General features: G+C 43.0%; 1 protein-coding gene across 1 annotated transcript in view; it reads left to right on the forward strand.

Annotated features, from left to right (window-relative positions):
* The first annotated feature begins 2,770 nt into the window (after window positions 1–2,770).
* RAB20 (RAB20, member RAS oncogene family) overlaps window positions 2,771–27,733 on the forward strand; it is a 39,351-nt gene continuing 14,388 nt past the window's right edge. The window contains exon 1 of the mRNA XM_045007938.1: window positions 2,771–3,865. Within this exon, the coding sequence (XP_044863873.1) occupies window positions 3,697–3,865 (169 nt within the window). The 5' untranslated portion in view covers window positions 2,771–3,696. The remainder of the gene's footprint in view (window positions 3,866–27,733) is intronic.

Consider the following 27,733-nt stretch of genomic DNA (forward strand, 5'->3'; position numbering starts at 1 on the left):
GCCGGTGGGAGCGCGGCTGCCCCACAGCCCTGCTCTCCCAGCTGGAGCTCTGGCTGGAGCACGGCAAGCCCTACCCTGCAGCCCCGCTCTTCCGGCTGGAGCTCCGGGCCCTTTAAATAGCCCCCAGAGCCCTGGGGTAGTGGGTGGCTCCGAGGGCTATTTAAAGGGCCGGGGCTCCAGCTGCCTCTGCCACCCTGGTCCTTTAAATAGCCGTCAGAGCCCTGCTGCCTCCATGCATTCCCCAGGGCTCCTGCGGCTATTTAAAAGGTCCGGGGCGGGGTAGAAGAAGGGGAGCCCATGGCCCTTTAAATAGCCCCCAGAGCCCTGGGATAGCGGGGGGGCTTGGGGGCTATTTAAAGGGCCAGGGCTCCAGTTGCCTCTGCTGCACTCCCTGCCCTGCCCGCACCAGCCCCGCCCCCCCTGCCTGCAGCCAGCTCTGCACCCCCTGCCCACAGCCAGCCTCTGCCAAACCCCCTGCCCTGTCTCCAGCCAACCCCTGCCACACACCCCTGCGGCCCTGCTCAAAGCCAGCCAGCCCCACACACACCCCTGCCCGCACCAGCCCTGCCCGCACCCAGCCCCGCACCCCCTGCCCTGTCTCCAGCCAACCCCTGCTGCACTCCCCTGCCTGAAGCCAGCCAGTCCCGCACTCCCCTGTCTCCAGCCAGCCCCGCACCCCTTGCCCTGCCTGCAGCCAGACCCTACCTCCAGTCAGCCCCTGCCCTGCCTCCAACCAGCCCCATGTCCACTGCTGCCCTGCAGTTCCCAGGGCAGTAACCCTGCACACCTGCTTCAATGAGGGGGGCAGGGAGCAGCTGGGACCCACACATGTGCACACCTCCAGGGAGTGGCAGGGACCCATACGTGTGAAACGGCAGTCATTAATAACCAATCAATAGCATATATGATGCAATGTACATAATATATAATTTTATTATTTATATAGTTACAGAAAGTAAATAATACCTGGAAGAAATGAAAAGCTTTTTTTTACACTTTTTTTTTTTTAGTCATCCCTGCCAGGGCCCCGCTGAAAATGTTCGAATTGGGCCCCGCACTTCCTAAAGCCGGCCCTGTCCGGAGCAGTGGAGCTGCAGGTTTTTGCCTGGAGCTGGAGCGGAGGTGGAGCACAGCTCCAAAGCCCTGCCACAAACAGTTCAGTCCTCCTGCAAGCAACATGAGAATTGCAGGGCCTCAGATGTGTAAATCAGTGTGCAACTCCAGGGTTGTTGAAAATGGTTCAACTGCTAGTGGAGATGGGACAAAACCGTTCTGAGCACTATTATGGAAAGCACAACTGAGACAGTTCTGACTGGTGTTTCTGTGTATTAACACTGGAAATAGTTTTGTCATGTCCACACTAGCAGCTGAACCATGTTCAGGGCGGATCCTATTGCTGACAACCAGGCTGCTGTGGGTCATTTCCTTGTGTAGACAGACCTTATGACTTTCTGAAAGAATCCAGATCATGCAGAATGAAGCCATAAAATCCTAACAAAGTATTAAAGTTCCTGTCTCAGCCTGAACCCTTGCTTATTTCATTATTTCAGATATAAGAAGTACAAAGGCTGGCTTTCCAAACAACTCATTAGTTTGTCATTGTGTATTCTGAGTAGCTGGCAGATTCCTGTTAATCCATCACTAATACAACATTAATAGCATGCTGCCTTGCACGCTTTCCTTGTAGACTGATTTAAAAAAAAATCTCTGATTCCATTCTTCCCACACTTTCACCTTGGGGCTACCAGACAAAAAGCAACCACATTATGCTGCTTGGAAAAAGCACTTTGATTCAGTGAATTACCCTTTCCAAAGACTGGAGCTGATAGAATCTGGGCAGGAAATGGGAACCCGGGGGAAGGTTATTTTCTTCATAGCAACTCCCACCTCCATAATAATCAAAATGAAAACAAAAATCCCTTGCATATTTCACACACAGCCTTGAGTCACATAGTGATTCCACATTAAGGACCTCCTGAATAAGTTTTTAAAGTTCTTTAGCCCACCCTCCCTCTTCCTTAGGAATTGGTATGTCCGAGGGACAAATGTCTTCAGATCTTCAGTATTAGGGATGTAGCTAATGCATCTTGGAGGTGAAACTACAAGACTAAGAGTCTCGGGGCAGCATAAGCAAAGTTCCTTCATAGTGATTTAAAAAAAACCCCAACAACCAGCCACAGAACTATTTCCTTTTACTAATAGGAAAGGTAAGTGAAAAGTCAAGACTTTCTGTAAATGTGAAATTGAATCTTCTAGCTAGAAGAATGCTAGCAATTTCAACAAGAAACATGTGACTGTGTATGTGGGATCCCTTGCTATTAAAGGGGTTGCTGTTTTCACTTGTGTTAGGGAGAGAAAAATTAGCAACTAGCAAGTTACCTTTAAAAAATATTGTTGCTTCCCCCCCCCGTCATGATTTAAAAAAAAAACATACCCAAGATTCAAGGAAATATTTATGATCTTTTGAAATGTGCTTTTGAAATCACTTAACCCCAGGACTGCAAGAGAGATCATCAAAGATGATGAGCCAATGCCCCAGGTAAATTAGTGTAACGTAATTCCACTAATTTAAATGGTGCTAAACCAATTTACACCAGCTGAGATCTGGCTAAATGGCTCTGAAAATTTAAAATTTGCTACTTGGAGGCCCATCTAAGAGTAATAAAAAAATCTATCACTTAAATAATGCGGAAGGCACCTCTTAAACTGATACCCACAACTCCACCTGGAAATTCCTAATTCAAGCTAACTCTCTTTAGTTTCCACACTGTAGAGGAAAAAAAGGAGGAGGAATTTGGATAAGGTTAGCCTGATTTCCACTTTGCTAGCTGGAGTCTGGTGGCCTTTGAATTCAGTGCATGAATGAAAGGAAAACGTTTCTCAGTTGTGTGAGCACAAGAAAAGCTCTGAAGTAGGTTACCCTCCCCCCTTTCTAATTTTAGCCTTTATTATTTAATGACTTAATGTGTGTAAAGCCTCTGAAAACCTCAGGGACAGATCTTATTAATTAAATGCCCCCATACTATTTTTTCTACCCCTGCCTCAGCTCAGCACACAAGATAGCCAGTGGTGCTTACTGAGTAGCTAATCGATATTTCTTTTCATGCTCATTATTCAATGTGTGGCCTTATTTACTGCCCATCATCCAAACTCTGGCCTGAGCACAGAACTGTCAACTTCTTCATGGGTCTTTCCAGGGTGAACATCCCAAGACAAAGTGCCGAGCGGAATACAGAGCTCTACCTAGAAGGGGGCTGGAATCTGAACTAGACTCCACGTACTGCCGCTGGGTATTGCTCCCTGTTTGGTTTCAGTGTCTCCTACTGCAGCCACCGTGGCGGGGTAGCCGAGGGGCCGCGGCAGAACTGGAGGAGGAGTAAATCTGGGCTGCGGGTAGTCCCACGTGGCTGGCTCGGCTGGATCCCTACTCCGGCTCTTCCTGGCTTCCTCTTCCGTCCTGCCCGGAGCCTGTCAAGGGGGCCGGGGCCAGGCGGGAGCCTCTCAACTTTCAGCTGCCCGGGCGGGGCGAACCCGCCCCCTCGCTCGCGGCTCGGCTCGGCCGGGCAGGGATCGGCCAGGCCAGCTGGCCGCCGGAGCTCGGAGAGGGGGAAGGGGCGGCCCGGGATGCGGGCGCAGAGCCGAGGCTGCTGAGCTCCGGGCAGTGCGCGGCGCTGCACGGCGGAGGCTCCCCGCACGATGAAGCCCGACGGGAAGGTGGTGCTGCTGGGGGACATGAACGTGGGCAAGACCTCCCTGCTGCACCGCTACATGGAGAGGCGCTTCCAGGACACGATCAGCACGGTCGGGGGCGCCTTCTACCTCAAGCAGTGGGGGCCCTACAACATCTCCATCTGGGACACGGCAGGTAACCCCCCTTTCTGCGGGGCAGAGGCGGCCGCGGGGGCCTGAGCGGAGTTAGGCTGCGCTGGGGGAGCCCCGGCAGCCTGGCGACTCCGGGCTGTTGCAGTGTGTTGTGTAAACCAAACGGAAAAGTGAATCCCCCCCCCCCCTTTGGCGCATGGACTAGCGGCGGTGCGGGCGACTGGCGAGCAGCAGCACAACGTGTGTAGCCTCCCGGAGTTAGCTCCGCTCCGGCTGCGTTCAGGGACCAAACGCCGGGCTGGCGTGGAGGTTGGGTGCTGGTGGGGTGTGTTTCCGCAGAGCGCCCTTTGGTGGGATGGGAGAGCAGCGGCATTAAAGTCTGGCCGGGGCCAGTATTTGCAGGCTAACCGGCTGCTCCCGCACACCTGAGCTTGGCTGCCGCATGATGTACAGTCTCGTGTCTCGGAGGGGGAACTTCTTTTTCATGCCGTGAAGTAAAGGGGTCGATGGCTTAGTTGCATGAGTCGCTGTTGTACTTGTTATGATGTTGTTACTTTTAAAAGCACGTTAAAGGGGGTGGGGACGTCTCTGTAACACAGTCTAGTACAGCGGTTCTCAAACTGGGAGTTGGGCCCCAAAGTGGGTCGCAGCCCCACTTTAATGGAGTCACCAGGGCTGGCGTTAGACTTGCCGGGTCTAAACCCAAACTCCACCACCTGGGCAAGGGCTTCAGCCCAGGGCAGCGGGGCTCCAGTTACAGGCCCCCCACTTTGGGTTGGTGCCCCCACCGAGGGCAGCGGGGCTTGGGTTTGGCTTTGTCCTGCCTCCCCCACCTGGGGCAGCAGGGCTCTGGCAGGCTCAGGGTTGGTCCCCTCTCCTAGGGTCATGCAGTAATTTTTGTTGTCAGAAGAGGGTTGTGATGCAATAAGAACATAAGAAAGGCCGTACCGGGTCAGACCGAAGGTCCATCTAGCCCAGTATCTGTCTACTGACAGTGGCCAATGCCAGGTGCCCCTGAGGGAGTGAACCTAACAGGCAATGATCAAGTGATCTCTCTCCTGCCATCCATCTCCATCCTCTGACGAACAGAGGCTAGGGACACCATTCTTACCCATCCTGGCTAATAGCCATTTATGGACTTAGCCACCATGAATTTATCCAGTCCCCTTTTAAACATTGTTATAGTCCTAGCCTTCACAACCTCCTCAGGTAAGGAGTTCCACAAGTTGACTGTGTGCTGCGTGAAGAAGAACTTCCTTTTATTTGTTTTAAACCTGCTGCCTATTAATTTCATTTGGTGACCCCTAGTTCTTGTATTATGGGAATAAGTAAATAACTTTTCCTTATCCACTTTCTCAACATCACTCATGATTTTATATACCTCTATCATGTCCCCCCTTAGTCTTCTCTTTTCCAAACTGAAGAGTCCTAGCCTTTTTAATCTTTCCTCATATGGGACCCTCTCTAAACCCCTAATCATTTTAGTTGCTCTTTTCTGAACCTTTTTTAGTGCTAGAATATCTTTTTTGAGGTAAGGAGACCACATCTGTACACAGTATTCGAGATGTGCGCGTACCATGGATTTATATAAGGGCAATAATATATTCTCAGTCTTATTCTCTATCCCCTTTTTAATGATTCCTAACATCCTGTTTGCTTTTTTGACCGCCTCTGCACACTGTGTGGACATCTTCAGAGAACTATCCACGATAACTCCAAGATCTTTTTCCTGACTCGTTGTAGCTAAATTTGCCCCCATCATGTTGTATGTATAGTTGGGGTTATTTTTTCCAATGTGCATTACTTTACATTTATCCACATTAAATTTCATTTGCCATTTTGTTGCCCAGTCACTTAGTTTTGTGAGATCTTTTTGAAGTTCTTCACAATCTGCTTTGGTCTTAACTATCTTGAGTAGTTTAGTATCATCTGCAAACTTGGCCACCTCACTGTTTACCCCTTTCTCCAGATCATTTATGAATAAATTGAATAGGACTGGTCCTAGGACTGACCCTTGAGGAACACCACTAGTTACCCCTCTCCATTCTGAGAATTTACCATTAATTCCTACCCTTTGTTCCCTGTCCTTTAACCAGTTCTCAATCCATGAAAGGACCTTTCCTTTTATCCCATGAAGTTTGAGAACCCCTGAGCTAGTAATTATTCTCCACTAAGTTCCAAGACTCCAAATGGGGGTACAACATTGGGGAGAGGAACTGCTATGTGCATTCTGTTGCCATGTTTAGTATGGTAGGACCCCCCACCCCTCCATGGTTTTGTAACAGGAATTATTTTTTCCTGTACATCTGATGCCTAGCCCATTTGGGCACTAATATAATATAAAAACTTAAAATAAGTAGTAAGTCTAAAATGAGATGTATTTGTGATTGATTTATATGCATTTGTAAGGTGCTTGTTACTGATATTTTGGGCATTTTTTTACAAAATTTAGATGAAAATTAGAGGGGGTGGCAAATATGCCCCATCTCCTCACTTTTGTCTACCTATAGTAGTGGTCAGAACACTGTTTTCCTGAAAGGCCAGTGCCAGACTCTTATCCATCCACCGTAAAAATTACAAAGACATTAAAATACTCGTAGCTAGTTAGAAGCTGGAGCAAATGTTTGTTCTGCAACATTCTTTCCAGGATCAGATATATGCACCCTACAGATAATAGTGGAGAGCTCTGGTTTGAAAAATGACACTCAAGTTCAGTGAACACTCTTATATGTTTAATATTGAATCATTCTTTAGAACAACTTGTGCAGGATTCAAGAACTTCTCACAATATCATCACTGAAGCAAGACCAAGGTTTTATATTTAACTCAATAGTGTCCAAGGGGAGAAAAAATGAAAACCTCTAGTACTGTTCATGCTTGTAAAACTTTGCCAGAAATGGAGAACTACAATAGCATGCAATACCCTAGTTTCCATTTGGTGACGCTTAGGCATTAACAGGAAAGTCTAATGACTTTCCGCATGTTTCATCAATACCAGTGCAATAAATATACTTGTCTGGTTGACATAGACTTAATTATTTAATCTAGTCCATCTAAAGTGGCTTTTGCTGAAATGTGTGTGTGGAGAAGAAACTACTGAAATTTCTTAAGGAAAAATATTTATTTGGATAAGTGATCAAACAGTGTCTGATTTATTTGTTTTCTACATTTGTTTCTAATTTTATATAGCAAAATGCAGTTAAACAAATATTATTTCCATACCAATAGCTGCACGTATTTCAAGCTTCTTATCTCTCCTTTCTGGAGTTTACTCTTCTCCCCTGCCTTTCCCACCCCCCCAAAAAAACCAAAAAACCTTAGGACACTTAAAAGCCAGTTACCAAACTGACTTTCTTAATGTGGTAGTGGGGAGTATGTGATGTTGGGGGTAGCTGATTGTCTCTGCTGTGACAGACCCATGTAAATGCAGGTAATTGATTGATAGGTGGAATTTGTTTCAACAGAAGAAATACTAGTTATATTACAGCTTCAGTAAGGCTGGTTTCCAGTTATTTTTCTCAGTTGTCTTCTGCTTCCTTGTACTTGAGAGGAAATCTTTATTTAAATGAGATGAGAGTCAAATTTAATAACTATATGATGAAACAAATACCAGGAAGAAAAAGAAAATTGAGGGAATAGTAGGAAAAGGTGAAGGGATCCTCTTGGCCAGAGTTTCTCAAACAGGGGTCGCCGCTTGTGTAGGGAAAGCCTCTGGCGGGCCAGGCCGGTGTGTTTACCTGCCCCGTCCGCAGGTCTGGCCGATCGCGGCTTCCACTGGCTGTGGATCGCTGCCGGACCTGCAGACGGGGCAGGTAAACACAGCAACCTGGCCCCCTAGGGGCTTTCCCTACACAAGCGGCGACCCCTGTTTGAGAAACCCTGCTCTTGGCAGTATCACGGCTCATGGCAAAAGTGGGAATTTCACTCTTACACCTCATGTTAATATTTGAGTGCAAATAATATATTGTATGTACCTATAGAATCTGTACACTATCCCAGGGTTCTCAAAATACATTTTTTGGTGGCCTCAGAGTGCGGCCACCAACTCTTGCTGGTGGTCACTCTGATGATTTTTCCTAAAATACTTAATTAATTTTAGGAAAAACAAATAAATATGCACATGTCCATGTCCAAATCATTGTAATTTATTTATGCAGGGGGTTTTTTCAGACTCAAGAGTAAAAGTAATGTGCAGTTATCTCTATTCATTATTGGACCTAAACAGAATAGAAACACAAATAAGGTGCTTTGCATGTTTTGCTTTTTTTGGTTGATTTTGTTTTTTAGATGTGCTAGCTAGTAAATCTGCTACTGTGAAAAGTGATATTTGTATATTTGGTATTATCACTTTTCACAGGAGACTGACTCAGCCTGGGGAAGCAGGGGGACAAATTAAGCCCTAGGTGGGGAGGGAAGCAGGGAGGACCAGGGGTGATGTGGGAGTGAGCCCGGGGCTGGAGCTTGAAGCCCTGCAGCTGGGAGATGGAGTCTGCCATCACACGGCTAATGCCTGCCACCTCCCCACCCCCACCACCACCCAGGGACGAAGCCTGAGCCTCACTGCCTCCAGGAAGGTGGGGAGCTCACACTGGTTGCTTGCTCCTACAGGAGCAAGCAACCAGAAGGGCTCCAGGAGGGGGCAAGGACCAGCCACTGCTGGTGGCCTTGGGGAGGGACAGCTGCTTTGCTCCACTTTTCCCACATTGCAACCTAGGAGGCTTTGGCCACAAGAAAAGCCCCTTGTGGCCGCATGCGAGAAACGCTGGACTATCCTAATATGTGGTTTAAAAAAACAAACCAGCCAACCCAAGGAAGCTTTGGATTATGAAACAAGAGGAATGAGAGTGTAAATTGACTGATCACTCTGACTGCAAGAGTAACACAGATTTGAAAAGTACATACTGCTGCTACGTCAAGTTAATCACTGATCTCCTGAGTCACTTAAAATATGTTTCATGTTGATCAGGCAAACCTGCACATCCTGCATTGTCACTAAAGCATAACCTTGGCACAGAACTAATCATATATCTATTTCCAGGAAAGAGTTGAATTTTCATGCCAGACAACAACTGATAACAGAACATTGAGTCAAACATCTAAAATGTGACACTCAGTCTTATAGCACCTTCACAGCCTACTGAGTACAGGTACCTTGTTTTACTTGGAATCTTTAAAAGCTGTTGGCTAGACATTTTGAAACTATTAGCAAAATTTCCTTTGACTCTTGGAATTTTTCAACAAAATACACCAGTTCTTACCTCCTCTTGCTGTACTCAGTAATCTCTTTGGCAGGTTCAGCCTGAGAGGTCATGGACCTAATTCAGCAGTCTCATAGACTTTAAGGTCAGAAGGTACCATAATGATCATCTAGTCTGACCTGCTGCACATTGCAGGCCACAGAATCTCACCCACCCACTCCTGTAATAGACCCATAATCTCTGGCTGAGTTACTGAAGTCCTCAAATCGTGTTTTAAAGACTTCACATTACAGAGAAACCACAAATTACATTTCAAGTGACCCAGGTCCCATGCTGTAGAGGAAGGGGAAACCTCTCTGCCAATCTGACTAGTGGGAAAATTCCTTTCCAACTCCAAATACAGTGATCTGTTAGACCCTGAGCATGTGGGCAAGACCCAGCAGCTAGACACCTGGGAAAGAATTCTCTCTAGTAACTCAGAGCCCTCCCCATCTAGTGCCCTGTCTCCGGCCATTGGGGAGTCTTGCTACTGGCAGCTGCTAATGGGCCACATGCCATTGTATGCAGTCCCATCATACCATCCCCTCCATAATCTTATCAAGCTCAGTCTTGAAGCCAGTTAGGTTTCTTTGTCCCCACTGCTCTCCTTGGAAGGCTGTTCCAGAACTTCTAACCATCAGAGAAGTGAAATCATCTAATTTCCAAGCCTAAAACCTGTCGATGGCCAGTTTATATCCATTTGTTTTTCTGTCCACAGTGGTGCTTAACTTAAATAATTCCTCTCTCTCCCTGGTATTTAGCCCTCTAATGTATTTTTAGAGAGCAATCCTATCTCCCCATAGCTTTCTTTTGGTTAGGCTAAACAAGCCAAGCTCTTTGACTCTCCTCTCATAAGGTAACTTTTCCATTCCTTGGATCGTCCTAGTAGCCCTTCTCTGCACCTGTTCTAGTTTGAAATGATCTTTCTTCAATATGGAATACCAGAATTGCACACAGTATTCCAGATGAGGTCTCACCAATGCCCTGTATAGTGGTACTAATACTCCCCTATTTCTATTGGAAATACCTCGCCTGCCTGATGATAATGCAGTACTAGGATGCCTTTGTAATGGCCGCATCACATTGGTGGCTCATAGTTATCCTGTGATCAACCATTATACCCGGGTCTTTCTGCTCCTCTGTCTCTTCCAACTGATAAGTCTACAGTTCCCTAAATGCATGACTTGGCACTATTAAATTTCATCCTGTTTCTGTTTTCAAAGTCCTCCAGATCTTCTTGTATGATATTCCGGTCCTCCTCCATATTGGTAATACCTCCCAACTTTGTCATCTGCAAACTTTATTAGCACAGTCTTCCTTTTTGTGCCAAGGTCAGTAATAAAAATGATTGGTCCTAAGACTGATCCCTGAGGAACTCCACTAGTAACCTCCCTCCAGCCTCACGGTTGATCTTTCAGTATGACCTGTTGTAGTCTTCCCTTTAACCAGTTCCTTAGCCACCTTTCAATTCTCATATTAATCCCCATCTTCTCCAATGTAACTAATATTTTCCCATGTGGAACTGTATCAAATGCTTTACTGAAATGCATGATGGATGGATTTGTCTAAAAAAATCAGTTATCTTCTCAAGGAGGAGATCAGGTTGGTCTGGCGGGTGCGATGTATTTTTTGTAATCAGTCAGTCAGTCCCTATGCTTACTCTTAAGTGTTGTGCTGAATGATGATAAACTTAAGTACATGCATAAATGCTCTGCTAGACTGGGGCCTAACAGCAGGTCAGGTCTTTCCGGGTGAGGCCCTGCTGCTCCAATCCCTCTCCAGTCCTTTGCACTCTCATTCTTACCTCAAAAAGATCAATTGCTAAGTTAAGTCCACACCTCTTATGTTTTTCTCTGTGCATGCACTTTAAGATGGGAGAACAGAAACTGAAAGGGAGCTTAAATTTTTCCTTTTTATTTTTCATGTAGGATTTTTCACAGCAAATAGTAAACTTAACCTGTTTCTGTTGAACTCGGATGGCTGCTAAAATAATTAGGCTTTGCTCTATATAGGTAATTGAATATTTGAGTCTTAACAATACTAAAATGTCAAAGCCCAAAATTACTTTACTATTAAAACCTAACTCCATGCATTACTTTTTAAAAAGACTGTTTAACTCATGAGAATTTTCTTCCTGAAGCTACTAACTAAAGTGTGAACTGTATGTCTACAAAGTATTGCACTATTTAAAAGATAATAAATTGCTGGATTGGAACCTTATTTTCAAAACACGTAGGCCCAGATTTTTAAAAGTATTTAGGCATTGCAGTGCTCAGTAACACCTAACTGATTTAGGAGCCTAGGACCTTTTTAGAATGAGATTTAGGCTGCTAAACTAGGTCAGCATTGGAATGTTGAGTGCTGCAATGCCTTAAATACCTTTAAAAATCTGGGCTTTAAGCATGTGGTGTATTGAGATCTCCTTGGTAGTCAGGGGGAGGGGAGGGAGCGGGGAATCAAAACCAAGCAACAGAGGTGAGATCCTCAGCAAAAGGATCTTTCTTTGACAAAATGGCTGTAGAATCAAAAGCTGGAGAATGAAGGATGTTTATATAAAAATATTATATACATTTTTTTCTGGCAGCTGACAGCAGTCAGGGAATAAAAGAAGATCTTCCTGCTGTGAGTAAGCGGTGTGCTTGTTTGAGTTAGAGCCCATAGCCTTTCATCTTCTGCAGACTGGAGTTCAAATGCAGATTGAAATTCTGGTGGCCTTACAGGAGCCTGGCTTGTTGAAATGGAAAATTACCTTCTGGTTTGTGCAATTAGTGTTTTAGAGGCTGCTAATTTCTTTGGGAAATTTTGTCTCTATGCTAAACTTAAATGACTTGCATTTGTACTGTTGACAGATTAAAGGAAAGTTCAGCAACAACAAAACTTCTCAGTGACTAACTGTCTCGTCTAATGCTGGCTCATTGTCAAAGTAACAGACTTGCAAGTTGATGGAAAGTATTTTACAAACTGTATTTGCTGAGGCAATAATAGTATTTTACAAAAGGAGCTGGCTAATGAATTTACCACCAGACAGTCATGTGTTTGCACAGGAATGACGAGGCGTGATGGTTAGAACTCTCCCTCCCCCACCCGTAGGCTTAGCTGTTTCTGAATGAGAACAGACTCCTCCACAGCAAAAAATAATCAGCTATGAACCAGTTGTAATGCTTTCCTTCAGCATCTGCGGATTTCTTCCATGATCGGGAGGGGGAATCATAAACATGCCCTCAGTTGCAATGTATCCTCTTTCTTTTGGCAACAAAGCTGACTTTTCTCTGCAGAACAAGCTCATTGCATGTGATCGCGCTCTCTTATGATGATCATGGGGGTGGGAATTGGAGGCAAGAACAGGAAGTTTGCTTTAAGAAAAAAATCCACGGAAACATGGTTTTTCTATGATTTATAAATCTTTTCATTTCAGAGATTTTTCTGCCTGGGCACAGTACAGACAGTGGGCTGGTCTACACTACCACTTAAGATGGTGTAACTTACATCACTCAGGGGTGTGAAAAAGACACCCCCCCCCCCCAACAACACAAGTTACGTCAATTTAAGCACTGTCCACAATGGCGCTATGTCTGCAGGAAACACTTAAGGAATGGGATGGAAAATACTTTGTGCTCTACTGATCACCACATCTCAAAAGGAGATTTCAGAATTAAAGGCGGTTCACAGCAGAGTATCCAAAAATGATTAGGGGCATGGAAGTTGTCTTCTATAAAGAGATAGGAAACTTTTGCTTTCCCTGTCCCGTAACTTGAGGGCATTCAGTTAAATTAAAAGCTTGCAAATTCAGAACTGATGAAAGGAAATACTTTTGCATGCTGTGTGTAATTAGAATGTGGAAACTAATTACAACAGGTTGAGGCCAAGAATTTAGAAAGATCGAAAAGGGATTGGATGTTTGCATGGATAATGACACTGTCCAGTTAACGCTAACAAATTTTGTAGGCAATGCTAAACCTCATGTTTAAGGGGTTAAGCCACCATTTACTAGAGATCAGGACGAGAGCTAATGTGGGGGCCATGTTACCCCACATCTGCCTACTTTGTGGTTCTTACACTTTCCTGTGAAGTATTCGGAACTGGTCACCGTGAGAGACAGGAGACTGCTTTAGATAGATTAGGGGTCGGCAACCTCTGGCATGCGGCTTGCCAGGGTAAGTACCTAGGCGGGCCGGGTCAGTTTGTTTACCTGCTGCGTCGGCAGGTTCGGCCGATCGCGGCTCCCACTGGCTGCAGTTTGCCGTCCCAGGCCAATGGGGGCTGCGGGAAGTGGCGCGGGTGAGGGATGTGCTGGCTGCAGCTTCCCAGCAGCCCCATTGACCTGGGACGGCGAACTGCGGCCAGTGGGAGCCGCGATCGGCCAAACCTGCCAACATGGCAGGTAAACAAACTGGCGCGGCCCGCCAGGGTGCCTACCCTGGCGAGCTGCATGCCAGAGATTGCCGACCCCTGAGATAGATCATGTTGGATACAGTATGGGAATTCCTGTTTTCCCAACTCTGGATTTAAACTCTTTCCCAACTTTGAGTTTAAATCCATAATTGGCCTGAGGTATTTAAGAATACAGTGTTAAAAAAACCAGCCAAACAAAAAACCCCAGCACTGTTCTAGCATACACTCACTGAACTATCATGTTATTTCTCATGTATCTCTCTGACTTGTTCATAACTGAAACTTTCCAGAACCAGTAAGGCAATATTTCACAAAGGGGAACAGCTTAGTGGCCACAAACAGCTCAGCTTAGGTAACTGAAGACTTCTTGTTGGCTTTTTAATTTTGAGAGGAGGCAGGAGGAGATTTGTGGAGATGATATACTCTGAGACGATTATAGGAGTTAATTTTGATTGAGATGTCCTTAAGAGAGAGGGGGAAAATACACTTGTTCAGTCTTTGGAGAACAATGTTTTAATTTGGAAACCTGCTGTTTAGTATAGATGAGTTTGAAAAAGTCTGAGGTTAACCTTGGATTGAATGAAAATGTATAGTTCAAGACTTATTCTTTTTCTGTTTGAGTACCAAGCTGGGGTTGAGGAAGGCCTGGAAAAAATAGCAGAGGGAAGAGGGTGCTATGTCTGCACTGTGCCCTTCCCCAAAATGAATAAAGTATTTAAAGAATGTGACTAATTTCACAATTTATAAATGGTCAAATTTCAATTCAGTGTTTAATAACCTTGTACGCTTTCAATAGTTAGTGGTGAATGATCAAGAGACCGTGTCTGTGTGTTGTGGGTTTGTTTGGTGTGGTGTCTTTTGTTTTTAACTATAATGAAAACTTTTTGGTGGGGATGGGACTTGCAGGAGAGAAACAGATGGACTGTGAGATGCGCAATGAGGTATGGAGCCTTTCATTTAAAAAAGAACAGGAGTACTTGTGGCACCTTAGAGACTAACAAATTTATTTGAGCATAAGCTTTCGTGGGCTATAGCCCACTTCTTCGGATGCATAGAATGGAACATATATTGAGGAGATATATACACACATACAGAGAGCATGAAAAGGTGGGAGTTGTTTTACCAACTCTGAGAGGCCAATTAAGTAAGAGAAAAAAACTTTTGAATTGATAATCAAGATAAGTAAGATGAATCTATCTCCCCTTGTAAGTATTCTCACACTTCTTATCAAACTGTCTGTACTGGGCTATCTGGATTATCACTTCAAAAGTTTTTTTTTTTTCTCTTACTTAATTGGCCTCTCAGAGTTGGTAAGACAATTCCCACCTTTTCATGCTCTCTGTATGTGTATATATATCTCCTCAATGTATTTCCATTCTATGCATCCGAAGAAGTGGGCTGTAGCCCATGAAAGCTTATGCTCAAATAAATTTGTTAGTCTCTAAGGTGCCACAAGTACTCTTGTTATTTTTGCGGATACAGACCAACACGGCTGCTACTCTGAAACCTTTCATTTCAAAGTCACAGATTTATAATTTGGCTCAATTTCATCACAAGCAGAAGCTGATTGTTTCACTAGCTGTCTAATTGCCAATATGAAAAGTGTAAAAAATTGGCACCCTTGTTGGCATTCTCAGGAAATGGGCCAAAGACTGATTTACCCTCCTTGGTAAGGTTGAGATGTGTTAACTGGGCAGTGTGGGGAAGCTTACACAGCTGTTGCCTGTACTGTATTTGTTCTGTTCAGGAATGCAAAATGTCAACCTCCTGGAGCACCTTTCACAAACATAAAACTCAGTTAAAATGTCTGTTGCAGCTTTGTAAGAAATTACCATCTGTTGAGCGATATTTTTCTTGTTCTTGTGCGAACAATACTTTTTCTACTTTAATATTCTCTCCATTCTTTTGTGTAGAAAACAGTGTGGAGAATAGTGAATTTAGCAGTTAATCTGCAGCATAAAGAAGAGTATGTAAACCTGACTTCTCATTTTGTGTGCCCAATAGTAATTTTAATTGTCTAAGTTTTATGCTAATTGGATACCAATTCAAGAATGGATCCCAGATATTTACTTAAATGACTTGGCTGTCCTTATATTCCCATTGAACTAAAAGCAAAGTGTGGTGCATTCATTTTTATGTTCAAGGGACATGGTATTTTCCAGCAGTAGCTTCTTAGAGTGCTCAGGAAGAACAAGTACTCTTCTTCTTGTACATTGTATACTGTTTATGGACAATGAGCCTCCCTCTTGAGGACAGCTCGCTAATACAGTAATTAGTCTCCTAGGTGAACTGATGTTTCATTCACTGCAAGTGCCACATCTCTGCAAGTTTTACCAAGTGATTGGTGTATGTTGTAAGAAATTGAAACAAGCCCTTAAACATAGTTTATGAAACAACCACTAACTGCCACTTTTCTAAACTTCTCCTTTTAAGTGATTTAAGGGCCTGATGCAGGATGATATCACACCCTAGAGCCATATGAACTTTCAAGCAATTCTAGCTGTGCCAGCATTTCACCTTCAGTTGAAATTGTAAATTTAGTAATTCCACACTGGACTAGTGCAATATATTAAACAAGACATTCTTTGTATGGAGTTTCACAAGAAAAGGCTTTGATTCAACAATAGAGGAAAAATGTAGTATTTGCTCTCATTAAAGAAGATGTTGGGAATGAAAGGATCCTGTTTTTTTCCCCCCTGAGTTGAGTCCCAGTGACCACCTGTCTTTTCAGGGAGTGCTGAATGGGACTCTCTTGGGATTTGATCAAAGCTTTTCCTATAGATCCTATGTTAAGGTTCTTTCTCCCACTGCTGTGGTTGTAAGATTCATCTGCAGTGACTGAACGCTTGCAGATCTGGGAAGCAAGACTTGGACCAGGTGATTAACTTTAGGTCTTGCATGTGGCACTGCAGAGCTAGCCAAAGGAAGTGGTTTTTTGTTTTTTAACTTGAGTGAACTTTAGCCCACATGCAATTTGGCACTCTTCACCGTAGGTGCTGCAGACTGAAGTTTTTAATAGCAGGACAAACTAGGCAGTGGGTGTGCAAGCTTTTCCTACCCTGCCTCATCAGTATTCCTCTCCTGATTTGGAAAAAGCAACTCCAGAAGTGAAAATATTATGTCTCCATGTCTCTTTTGAAGTTTGGGCTCTCTCTGCCTGTTAGAGGCTGGGACTGAATGACAGGATGGATCACTCAATAAATTACCCTGTTCTTTTCACTCCCTCTGAAGCATCTGGCACTAGCCACTGTTGGAAGGCAGGATACTGGGCTTGATGGGCCATATATTCTTATTACAATAGAGCCAAATGTGGTGGTGAGTCTTACAATATAGACATCTGTCTCTTAAGTATTGGACTGGAACCACAACTTGCTTCACATAGGCCATCAAATGTCTTGTGTGTGAAGAACTTTGACTGCTACTAATCTAGACCACATTCTAACTAGTGACCTGAACGTGCGCTCCAATATATGCATCTTTGACATAAATGTAAACCAGGATGCACGCAACAAGTCTGAGCACTTCACTTTGATTTTGCATTCTTTTTGCAGATAAAAGGGAAGCTCTCACTATATTGCAAATTAGTGTTAAAGCTCTGTGAGAATTTTTATAGGACCTTGTACAGGAACAGAAATTTAGAATTCATTAATTTCATGTCACTAAAACAGGCTAAAGACTGTACAAATACTTTACAGTGAACCAAAATTTCTATATTTCTGGGGTCTGTTTCTTCTGTTTTCTTTCATATTCTAGAAAGGGTCATGTCTGTGAGAAGCAAGTACCCTTCTTGGATTTTTCATGAGCTTTTCCATCTTGAAAACACCCCATTAGTCTCTTGCACCACATCATGTTTTCAGACAGATTCCTTCCTCTTCCAAAGTTTTGCCAGTTCATAGCTTGATGCTGTCAGAAGATGAGAGCAGCTTTGTATAATGAAGTGGATAATATTCTATCAGAGAGACCCAAAAGCACTTCCAATGGATGGATTAATATATCCATTTAGAGGAAAAAAACCCCATTGGGACTTAAAATGTAATCAGTGTTCCTGTGTTTTGGGACTGACTTTCCTACCAAATATGGATAGTATGCCTTTCATACTATATGCTGTCCAGCAGTCATCCAACACACTCTTGTACAGTTTTTCCAAAAATAGTGATGTAGGGTACTGCTGAAATAGTAAGTTACGTTTTTATTTTGCTGTTAACATGTCTCTCCAGTATTTAAGAGTTCTGCATTATGTGTGGCAATGTGTCAAAAATTAATAAGTAAAATAAAATCCAAGCTATTTCATTTCACTAAATCATTGTGTCTGAAATAAAGGTCTGGGTTGGTGAGAACTGCCAATGAATGCCTACCCTCAAAGTTGTCATTATAGGACTCAGTGAAGCATGTTGATAGCAGGAACAAGGGAAATTAATCTGTAGGTCACCTTGAACAAGGGAACTATTTAATTGTGTTGTTCAGTAATAGCCTTCAAAATGGAATGTAAATGTATATCTGACTTATGCTATATAATAGCTGTTCACTTGGACACTATCCAAGGTTCACAGTTAATTAAACTTGTCTTGCCAAATCCACTATCCTTCCATATAGAGAAATTAAGCCATGTGTGGGCTTTGTGTCTGGGCTGACTAGACCAAAGCACAGTTGGGGCAGGTAAGATCTCCTGGCCTAGGGTTAGGAATGGGGCAGGTGAGGCACCCTGGCCTAGGGCCATAGGTCTGCTGGCTGTTCTGCTCTGGCTGCTTGATGAAAGAATTCTCAGGATCAGTGCTGCAAATTTTTCCTGCTTTCTTTGGTCGGTTAAAAGTGCTCAAACCAACCAATAAGGAAGACTCTCTTTGAATTGACAACTTGATATTTTATGACTGTAAGGGATTGAATGAAGCAGTTGCTGTCTCTTCAAAGACAAATTAGGTTAGGATAAATTATTTGTATATCTGTCAGGACTCCCAGTTCAGAGTCATCATATGGCATTTTTTTAAAATGGTTTACTTTGTCATGGATCGATATGGGCATCTTCATAAATTAATGGCTCCAAGGTTTTACCCCACTTTACCGGTTTGTATTGGCCTCCAAAAATAAAAAATAGAGACTTATTCCCTTCACCCTACCTATGTCCATGTTGCAAGGCTGCAGCCAATATTTCAAGACTTGTTAAGGACTGTTTAAAATAGACCCAAAAGGGAAACCAATATACGCCTTATTTATCTGACCTTAACAGCAGTGTTTCATTTTATCACAAGTCATAGTCTTGTTGTAACCTTAGAGAAGAGTCACTTGCAGCTGTTATCTGCCCAGCCAGCCCATCAGCCTGTGCTCAGTATTGATCATCACTTTCTTATATTAAAAAAGAAGACTACTGTATTACGAGTTAACTTGCAAGACTCACTTCTTGGTTTTTAATACTACCGAGACTGGTCACTTGTGACACCAACTACCATGCTGCCATCAACTGATAGAAATCTCTCCAGCTGTTCCTGCCAGATCTAGCCTCTCGGTTTGGTGATTAATCACTAGGGGAAGAGGAAGAACTATGGTTTGTTAGTATTTTTAGGGTGGTTTTTTTTTTTTTGGTGGTGGTTTATTCTTCTGTATTTGTACTGGTACCAGTATTTGCTGACCAGCTTTCTTGCCTCCTGGCTCTTTATGGTCTAATTCCTTGATAACTTTTAAAAGAGGCAGTTCAATTTGAAACACTGCCTTCCCACTCCTGGAAAAATGGAAAGTGACTGCCCTGCTAAATACTTCCTTTGTTACTTCAAATGGTGTGCACCTGTTGGTGCAGCAATGTACTTTATTTCACCTTGTTTGCTTTGGCTTGTAATTCATACTCTTCAATTGAACATGACCAATTTTTAGAATGTAAACTCTTTAGGACTGCCTTCCTATGTGCGTACAATACCCAGTGCATAGGAACCTGATCCTCATACTAAATATTTAATTTTGCCATGCACAAGGGTGGGGGAAGTTTGATAGTGTCACTGCTGTATTAAAGAAGTGTGGCAAAGGGAAGCCCCAAATGGACTTTATGTGCTCACGTGGCTTTAAAATTCAGTAATGGATGCTACCTCTCATGCCTCAGTGCCATGGCACATGTATTCTGTCCTTTCAGTGACATCTCTGAAGAGTGTGTGTGTGTTTAAATACCTAGTACTGATCTCAGATGCCTATTCCCTAGTCTAGGGAGGACTAGTATAGATCAAACTATGGTAGGAGCATTACAGGATATATATACAAGTCAGTGCTCGTTTCCTTAGTTTCCAGTATTGGTCCTGATTGTAGGAGAGTAAGTATTACCCATAAGGGGATGGTGGAAAATAAAGTGGGGTATTACAAGAAAACGAATTGGTGGTGGGTGTGTAAGTTGAAAGAGGAAACTGTTCTATTCAAGTTCTTATATGGCAGTGCTTACCATAGTATTTGAGTGACTTCTAGAAAGCACATTAAACTGTGTGGCTAGGCCCCTTGTGTGGCTCTCTTCCTCTTCCCAAGGGGAAATTGTGTGGGGATTTTTAAAATCTATTTATATTATACAGTACAGTATATACATGCTGTTATGAAAGCAAAGGGAAGGCCATAGAAATACGCCTTGTGTGTGGAGTGGAAGGTGATGTTTGTAGTGGTTCTGAGACCCTGCAAGAGTTGGTTGAACAGTCTTGGACTGGCCCCTGAGAAAGCTCTGTGTTCTGCACAGGTGAATTTCATCCTTGTGCCTGAGGAGCAGAGTTGTTGACCACAGACCTCATCCCAGAACTTCTAGGTGATCTTTAGGTATCCTGGACCCAAACTGTTGAGTGCTTTGAATATAAGAACGGAGACTTTGAAATTTACCCTGTATTCTAGAGGGAGCTAGTATAGAGAGCAGAGGACAAGTCTGATGGACTTACTGTAGGGCTCCAATGGGCTCCTGTTTCTGTGAGACTCACGACTTCATTCTTGACTAATTGGAGTTCCCTGAGAGCTGATTGCCTCATGAGTGTAATCCAGTCAGAGGGTGGCAAAGTTGTGTGGTACTTGATTGTCTATCAGGGTGGGATGCAATCTCCTAGCCAGCCATAGATGGTAGTCTGCACTGATTGCAGATGCTGCTATGTGAAAGCTTAGCATCAATAAGGATTCCAGGGGTACTCCTAAACTCAACTGACTTCTTGTTATTGGGCATCTTCAAGCAATGGAGAGTATGCTGTGGCTGCAAACTCCTCCAATTACCTTCTGCTACTAATTAGTACAACCTCTTTCGTGCTTTGGTTCAGCTTCATCCAGCTGTTCTTCAACAGAAACTGATCTCAGTCAGTCATGGGAACAGCTTGGTGGTGGTGGTGGTGGTGATGATGATGATGATGATGATGTTTGTTATGAAGGGTAGACAGAGCTGTGGGTCATCTGCATATTGTTGCCACTCAGGTCCATGATAACTCTCTAGTTTTCCTAGTGGATATGTGTAGAGGTTGATTAGTTCTGGAGACACTAAGGAAGTCACCCTGAATGCAGTGGTCTTGTAGTCATGTTGGTCGCAGGAAATTAGAGAGACAAGATGGGTGAGGTGATACTTTTTTATTGCACCAAGCTCTGTTGGTGAAAGAGAGAGAAGCTTTCACAGTTGCACAGAGCTCTTCTTCAGGTCTGGGAACCTACTCAGAAAGTCACAGCTAAATACAAGGTGGAACAGATTGTTCAGCATAAGTAGTTAACACTTATTTCAAGAGATGATTCATAATGAAATGGCAACAAAAATCAAATGTTGCTCTTTAATTTCTAGAATGCAGTCTCTTCTTAGGGTATGGCTACACTGGCGATTTGCAGCGCTGGAAAGCCTCCACCAGCGCTGCAATTAGTAAGTGGCCACACCTGCAGGGCACTTCCAGCGCTGCAACTCCCTGGCTGCAGCGCTGGCCGTACACCTCACTCAGCATGGGGAATAAGGATTCCAGCGCTGGTGCTGCAGCGCTGGTCATCAAGTGTGGCCACACACCAGCGCTGTGATTGGCCTCCAGGGAATAAGGTGTATCCCAGAATGCTTTTATAAATTACTCTCTTTGTTTTGTTATGCAGCCTTTCTTTGTTTTGTTGTGAACGAGCTCCGATCGGAGCTCCGTTCTGTACCTGGCTGTAAACAATCAAATGAGAGGCAGGCAGGGAGGGAGAGTGAATGAAACAGAACGGAGCCGTTTGAACTGCTTATCTAAAAAAACAAACACTGATCACAGCAAACAGGAGCTATCTATACCTGGCTGTGAACGATCAAATGAGAGGCAGGCAGGAAGAGTGAATGAAACAGAACGGAGCCGATCGCTCCGTTGAACTGCTTATCTAAAAAAACAAACACTGATCACAGCAAACAGGCAGGCTGTTTGCAATTAGAGTTAAGACTAAGGGCTCATGAACATTTTGTGATTTTTCCAATCCAGGAAGCTAACACTCAGTGTTGGCTCCAAAAATCCACTCTCTCTATCTTCCCCGCTCCCTGTCACAGTACACCACCCTCCACCCCCCTCTTTTGAAAAGCACGTTGGTGCACTTGAATGCTGGGATAGCTGCCCATAATGCAGCACTCCCAACAGCGCTGCAAATGCTCCAAATGTGGCCACACACCAGCGCTGGTAGCTGTGAGTGTGGCCACACACCAGCGCTGCTCCTACACAGCTGGATGACCAGCGCTGCAAACTACCAGCGCTGCAAACCGTAAGTGTAGCCATACCCTTAGTGTTCTTGCCAGGCTGATGAAAAATACCTGTATATGAATAACTCAGTGTGTTAGAATATGTTAGAAACAAGATTAGCAGGGCTGGCTCCAGTGCGGCCCATGGAAGGGGTTGGCACATCCAGCTCTTCGGCGGCAGGTCCCTCGGTCCCTCCCGGAGGGTAGGACCTGCCGCCAAATTGCCGCTGAAGAATGAAGTGGCGGCAGTAGAGTGCCGATTGCGGCTTTTTAATTTTTTTTTGCCGCTTGGCGGCAAAAAACCTGGAGCCAGCCCTGAAGATTAGTAGCTCATTTAATGCATTTCATCTCAGAAGCCTGAAAGGTGTTTCACCCATGGGAAAAAAAATTAGCTGGTGCTTAGCACCCACTGGCTGCCAAGTTCTTCTCCCCACCCCCGAGTGCCTCCTGTCCGCCAGCAGCCCCATAGATCAACTCCTCCCTCCCAGCGCCTCCTGCCCACCGTGATCAGCTGTTCCGCGGTGTGCAGGAGGTGCTAGGAGGGAGGGCGAGGAGCGGGGATGGAGTGCACTCAGAGGAAGGGGAGGAACTGGCCGGGAAGAGGTGGAGTGGGGGCTTGGGGGAAGGGGTAGAGTGTGGGCAGGGCCTCGGGCTAAGTAGGTGTCGAGCGCACCCATGGAGAAAGTTGGAAGCCAGCGCCTGTGCCTAAAAAGCAAATGATTTAATTCAGATGCTGAAAATTAAAACTAAAATAGGAAGGATCCTTAATCTGTGAGGCAGCTGATATTAACTGATTTGCTAAGTCTTTTAACTGTAGTAATATGAGAGCAGTAACAAGAAGTCATTTCTGTTATACTGACTGACTAGAGGGAAGAATTTCAGAACGACTATTTGATTTAAAAGAAGAAATGGTGTCTTGCAAAGTGACTGCCCCCAACTAACATTAACAATGTCAGTATCTGTGTGGGTGATTGAGAAGGCAAAGTTCACATTGCTAGTTACTTGTTGTCCAACATACTACTAACTAGTGAGTGTTTTTTTTATGTCCTCTGAATTAATGCTAGTCTAACTGAATTGATCTCAAGATAAACTTGCAACCTAAGCAGAAGTAAGAATTTTTAAATTTAAAAGCAGACAAGATAAATGAAGTAAATTTCCCGTATTGAGCAACTTGAATGGAAACAAGTTAGCCCAGGAAGGTTTTGTTAGCAGGATCTTTGCTGCTACTGATCACTCTTTAAGGGTGGAAACATCAGAAGTGTCTGTCCTTCTCTAAAGCAGACCAAAAGATAATTTGAGGTTGACATATCTGTTTCCAAGCACATGTTCATGCTATTGCTAAGGAAAACAAACTTTAAAAACTCAGTATATTGATTAAAAGAACATTTCCTCTTCTTGGATTGCTGGCTTCTCTTCAAAGAATTGGATCAATATTCCAGAGGGCATTGAGTGTTTATGGTTAAAGCATGAGTAAGATGTTTTCTACATTTTCAAATATATTGATTTCAATTACAACACAGAATACAACGTGTACAGTGCTCACTTTATATTTGATTACAAATATTTGCACTGTAAAAATAACAAAAGAAATAGTATTTTTCAATTCACCTAATACAAGTATTGTAGTACAATCTCTTTATCATGAAAGTTGAACTTACAAATGTAGACTTATGTACAAAAAAAGCTGCATTCAAAAATAATGTAAGATTTTAGAGCCTGCAAGTCTACTCAGTCCTGCTGCTTGTCCAGCCAATTGCTCAGACAAACAAGTTTGTTTACATTTCCAAGAGATAATGCTGCCCACTTCTTGTTTACAATATTACCTAAAAGTGAGGACAGGCATATTCTCATGGCACTGTTGTAGCCAGGATCACAAGATATTTACATGCCAGATGCGCTAAAGATTCATATGTCTCTTAATGCTTCAACAGCCATTCCAGAGGACATGCTGATGACGGGTTCTGCTCGATAACAATCCAAAGCAGTGCGGACTGGTGCATGTTAATTTTCATCATCTGAGTCAGATGCCATCAACAGAAGGTTGATTTTCTTTTTTGGTGGTTCGGGTTCTGGAGTTTCTGCATTGGAGTGTTGCTCTTTTAAGACTTCTGAAATTATGCACCACACCTCGTCCCGCTCAGATATTGGAAGGCACTTCAGATTCTTAAACTGTAGTTATCTTTAGAAATCTCACATTGGTATCTTTGCGTTTTGTCAAATCTGCAGTGAAAATATTCTTAAAATGAACAACATGTGCTGGGTCATCATCTGAGGCTGGTATAAAATGAAATATATGGCAGAATGCGGGTAAAACAGAGCAGGGGACATACAATTCTCCCCCAAGGAGTTCAGTCACAAATTTAATTAATGCATTATTTTTTTAATGAGCGTCATCAGCATGGAAGCATGTCCTCTGGAATGGTGGCCGAAGCATGAAGGGGCATACAAATGTTTTTGCATATGTGGCATGTAAATACCTTGCAATGCCGGCTACAAAAGTGCCATGCAAATGCCTGTTCTTACTTTCTGGTGACATTGTAAATAAGAATCAGGCAGCATTCTCTCCTGCAAATGTAAACAAACTTGTTTGTCTTAGCGATTGGCTGAATAAGAAGTAGACCTGAGTGGACTTGTAGTCTTTGAAGTTTTATATTGTTTTCTTTTTGAGTGCAGTTATATTAAAAAAAAAAAAATTGAGAAAATCTACATTTGTAAGTTGCACTTTCATGACAGAGATTGCAATACAGTATTTGTATGAGGTGAATTGAAAAATACTATTTTTACAGTGCAAATATTTATAATAAATATACACTTTGATTTCAGTTACAACACAGAATAGAATATATATGAAAATGTAGAAAAACATCCAAAATATTTAATACATTTCAATTAGTATTCTATTGTTTAACAGTGTGATTAAAACTGCGATTAATAGTGATTAATTTTTTAAATCATGATTAATTTTTTTGAGTTAATCATGTGAGTTAACTGCGATTAATCGACAGCCCTAGTCTAAAGATAAAAGTATGACTCTGTATCTAGCTTCTTTGTATGTGAACCAAACAGTCAATATTTGAGTGTTCAATCAAATTCCCTGTTACAATAAATTATTAGGTTCTGCCTGAAGTTGCAGCTCTGATCAGAAATAAGTTCTGCTGTTTCATCTATACTGCTTTAAACAGCAGTCTATTCCAAACCATGTATATCATGTTAATCGGGTTAATGATTCTGTGGATTTAGGCACAACTTTGTTTAAGCTGTCAGTCTTCTGTCAAAGAACAGACTTAGGTAGTTTTTGCTTTACGGCAGTTAAAATATAAGCATCAGTATAAAATTATTTTGCAATTATTTGTTTCAGAGACTTTCTTAACCATAATCTCGTGTTATCAACCTATCTGAAATCCCTACTGTGCTACATTTTTAAATCAACTGAATGCCTTGCATAAATCAGTTCTCTGATTTTTTGCAGTGATTTTTTTTTAAATTTGATTTAGAATCAACATCTATGCAATGTTCCTTATAAAGGCCCAGTGGTGTAATCCTTTTAAAAAGCATAAGAATGCTCTGTGAAGTTGGAATCCTGTCATTTCATTCTACACCAGTTGCTTTCATTAGACTTCAATGTTAAGATAACACTTTTTCATTCATCTGAAACCTCATTGTGGGTCATGGAGGTGGGGTATGTAAATATTAGCCTTTCTCTCAGTTTGTACTGTAAATAAACTGCAAATAGAACTGTCCTCCCTGCTGCCAGAGTTGTAGGTTTAAGGTTTTCACTCTCAATTGGCCATTGCTATATTTTCCAATACCTGGGGAGTCCTTTAGCTTCTAGAAGGAAAGGGAAACCTGAGTCTGAAGTCTCTGAGATGCTTCCTTCCATTTTAGAACCTGCTTTTACATCTAAGGCAGCAGCCTATGAAAGTGTAGCTTGGGGCAACGTACACACCTTCCCTTGCTAAATGAAAGCGACTCTGTTAGAATGGTGTCAGGGTCAGTTGGAAGTTTGGCAGCAAATGCAGCTTTCTACAGTTCTATCCTAAGTCTTCACTGGCTGGAAAGATGCCACGTAGGGAGAAAGCAGGAATATTTGCTGAATAGTAGGTCACATTAATTATAAGGTATGACAGGAGGTAAAGACTCATCACAAGGCATACATGGAAAAAGTGGAAGTGAAATTAAAGTTTCGATGGGAACTTTGACTTTTTTAACTCAGTGGTGTGTGTAATAGCTCAGAACTTAATATTTCATTAATGTAACCTTAAGCCTACCTTTACACTCTTGAACAGGAAATTATTTTGGTGTGTTCAGCAGAATATTTGGCTGATACTTTGGATAATGCGGAAAAAAACTCTTCTTGGGTCAGGCTCCTTGGTGAGCCGTGCTATTCATAGTCTTCTCAGAATAGCAGTTCTCTTGTGAGTCTGTAACCATGCTTTTGATGTTCATCCTCTTTTTCTCTTCTCTATCTGTGGCCACAGTTTCTCTTAGCACACTTTATGGAGGATCTTTGCAGTTCCTTGGCCCAATGAGTAGGTTTGTTTTTGGCCCAGTGCTATTCAATATGTTAATCACCGAACTGGAGGAAAACACAAGTTCATTGCTGGTAAAATTTGCAGATTACACAAACTAGCGGAGCTGTAAATAATAATTGGTTGATTCTACAGAGTGATCTGGATCTCATGGTAAACTAGGCTCCCTTGGGCAACATGCTTTTTAAAAAATGCAAGGTTGTACATCTAGGAACCAAAACTGTAGGTCACACTTACAGGATGGGGGGTCTGTAATTTGGAAAGCAGTGACTCAGAAAAGGATGTCAGGGTCATGGTGAATAACAAGCTGAACAATGCTCTCTTAGCCACTACACCACACTGAGAGCACAAAGTTATTCTTGGAAGTATAAGCAAGGGTTTATACAGTAGAAGTAGGGTGGTGTTAATAGCCCTGCATATGGTGCTAGGGAGACCAGTGTTGGAGTACTGTGTCTAGTTTTGGTGCCAGCACTCGTAAGAGGATGTTGATAAATTGGAGCAGGTTCAGAAAAGAGCTGCAAGAATGTTTGTCAGTCTGGAAAATCTGCTTTACATGGATGGAGAGACCAAAGGATCTCAATCCCATTTATTTTAATGAAGAAAAGTTTGAGAAGTGACTTGATCATGGTCTAGAATTACCTCCATGGGGAGAAAACTTCTGATAATAGACAGTTATTTAAGTTCGATAATAAAGGCATACCGAGCTCGAGTTGGTGAAATCTGAAGCTAGACAAACTCAGATCAGAAATAAGGAGCATGCTTTTAACAATGAGAGCAATTAACCATTAGAACAGTTTACCTAAGGATGTGGTAGATTCTCCATCACTTAGTCTTTAAATCAAGATTGGATGTCCTTGTAAAAGACAAACTCTAGCTCAACCTCAGGATATGGGTTTTGATGTACAAGCCACGTAGTGAAATTTTATACCCTGGAGGTCAGATTAGATTATCATAATGGTCCTTTTTGGCCTTAATCTATGAACCTATTCTTATTATTCAGCAGTTGTTCTCCGTTGACTCAACTTTCTGGAAGGTGATTAGGTTCTTTCTCTAGGAATGTCCAACAGGTCTTGCCTTTTGAATGAAAGTCT

Source organism: Mauremys mutica, chromosome 1, assembly GCF_020497125.1.
Source record: "Mauremys mutica isolate MM-2020 ecotype Southern chromosome 1, ASM2049712v1, whole genome shotgun sequence".
NCBI classification, from domain to species: domain Eukaryota; kingdom Metazoa; phylum Chordata; order Testudines; family Geoemydidae; genus Mauremys; species Mauremys mutica.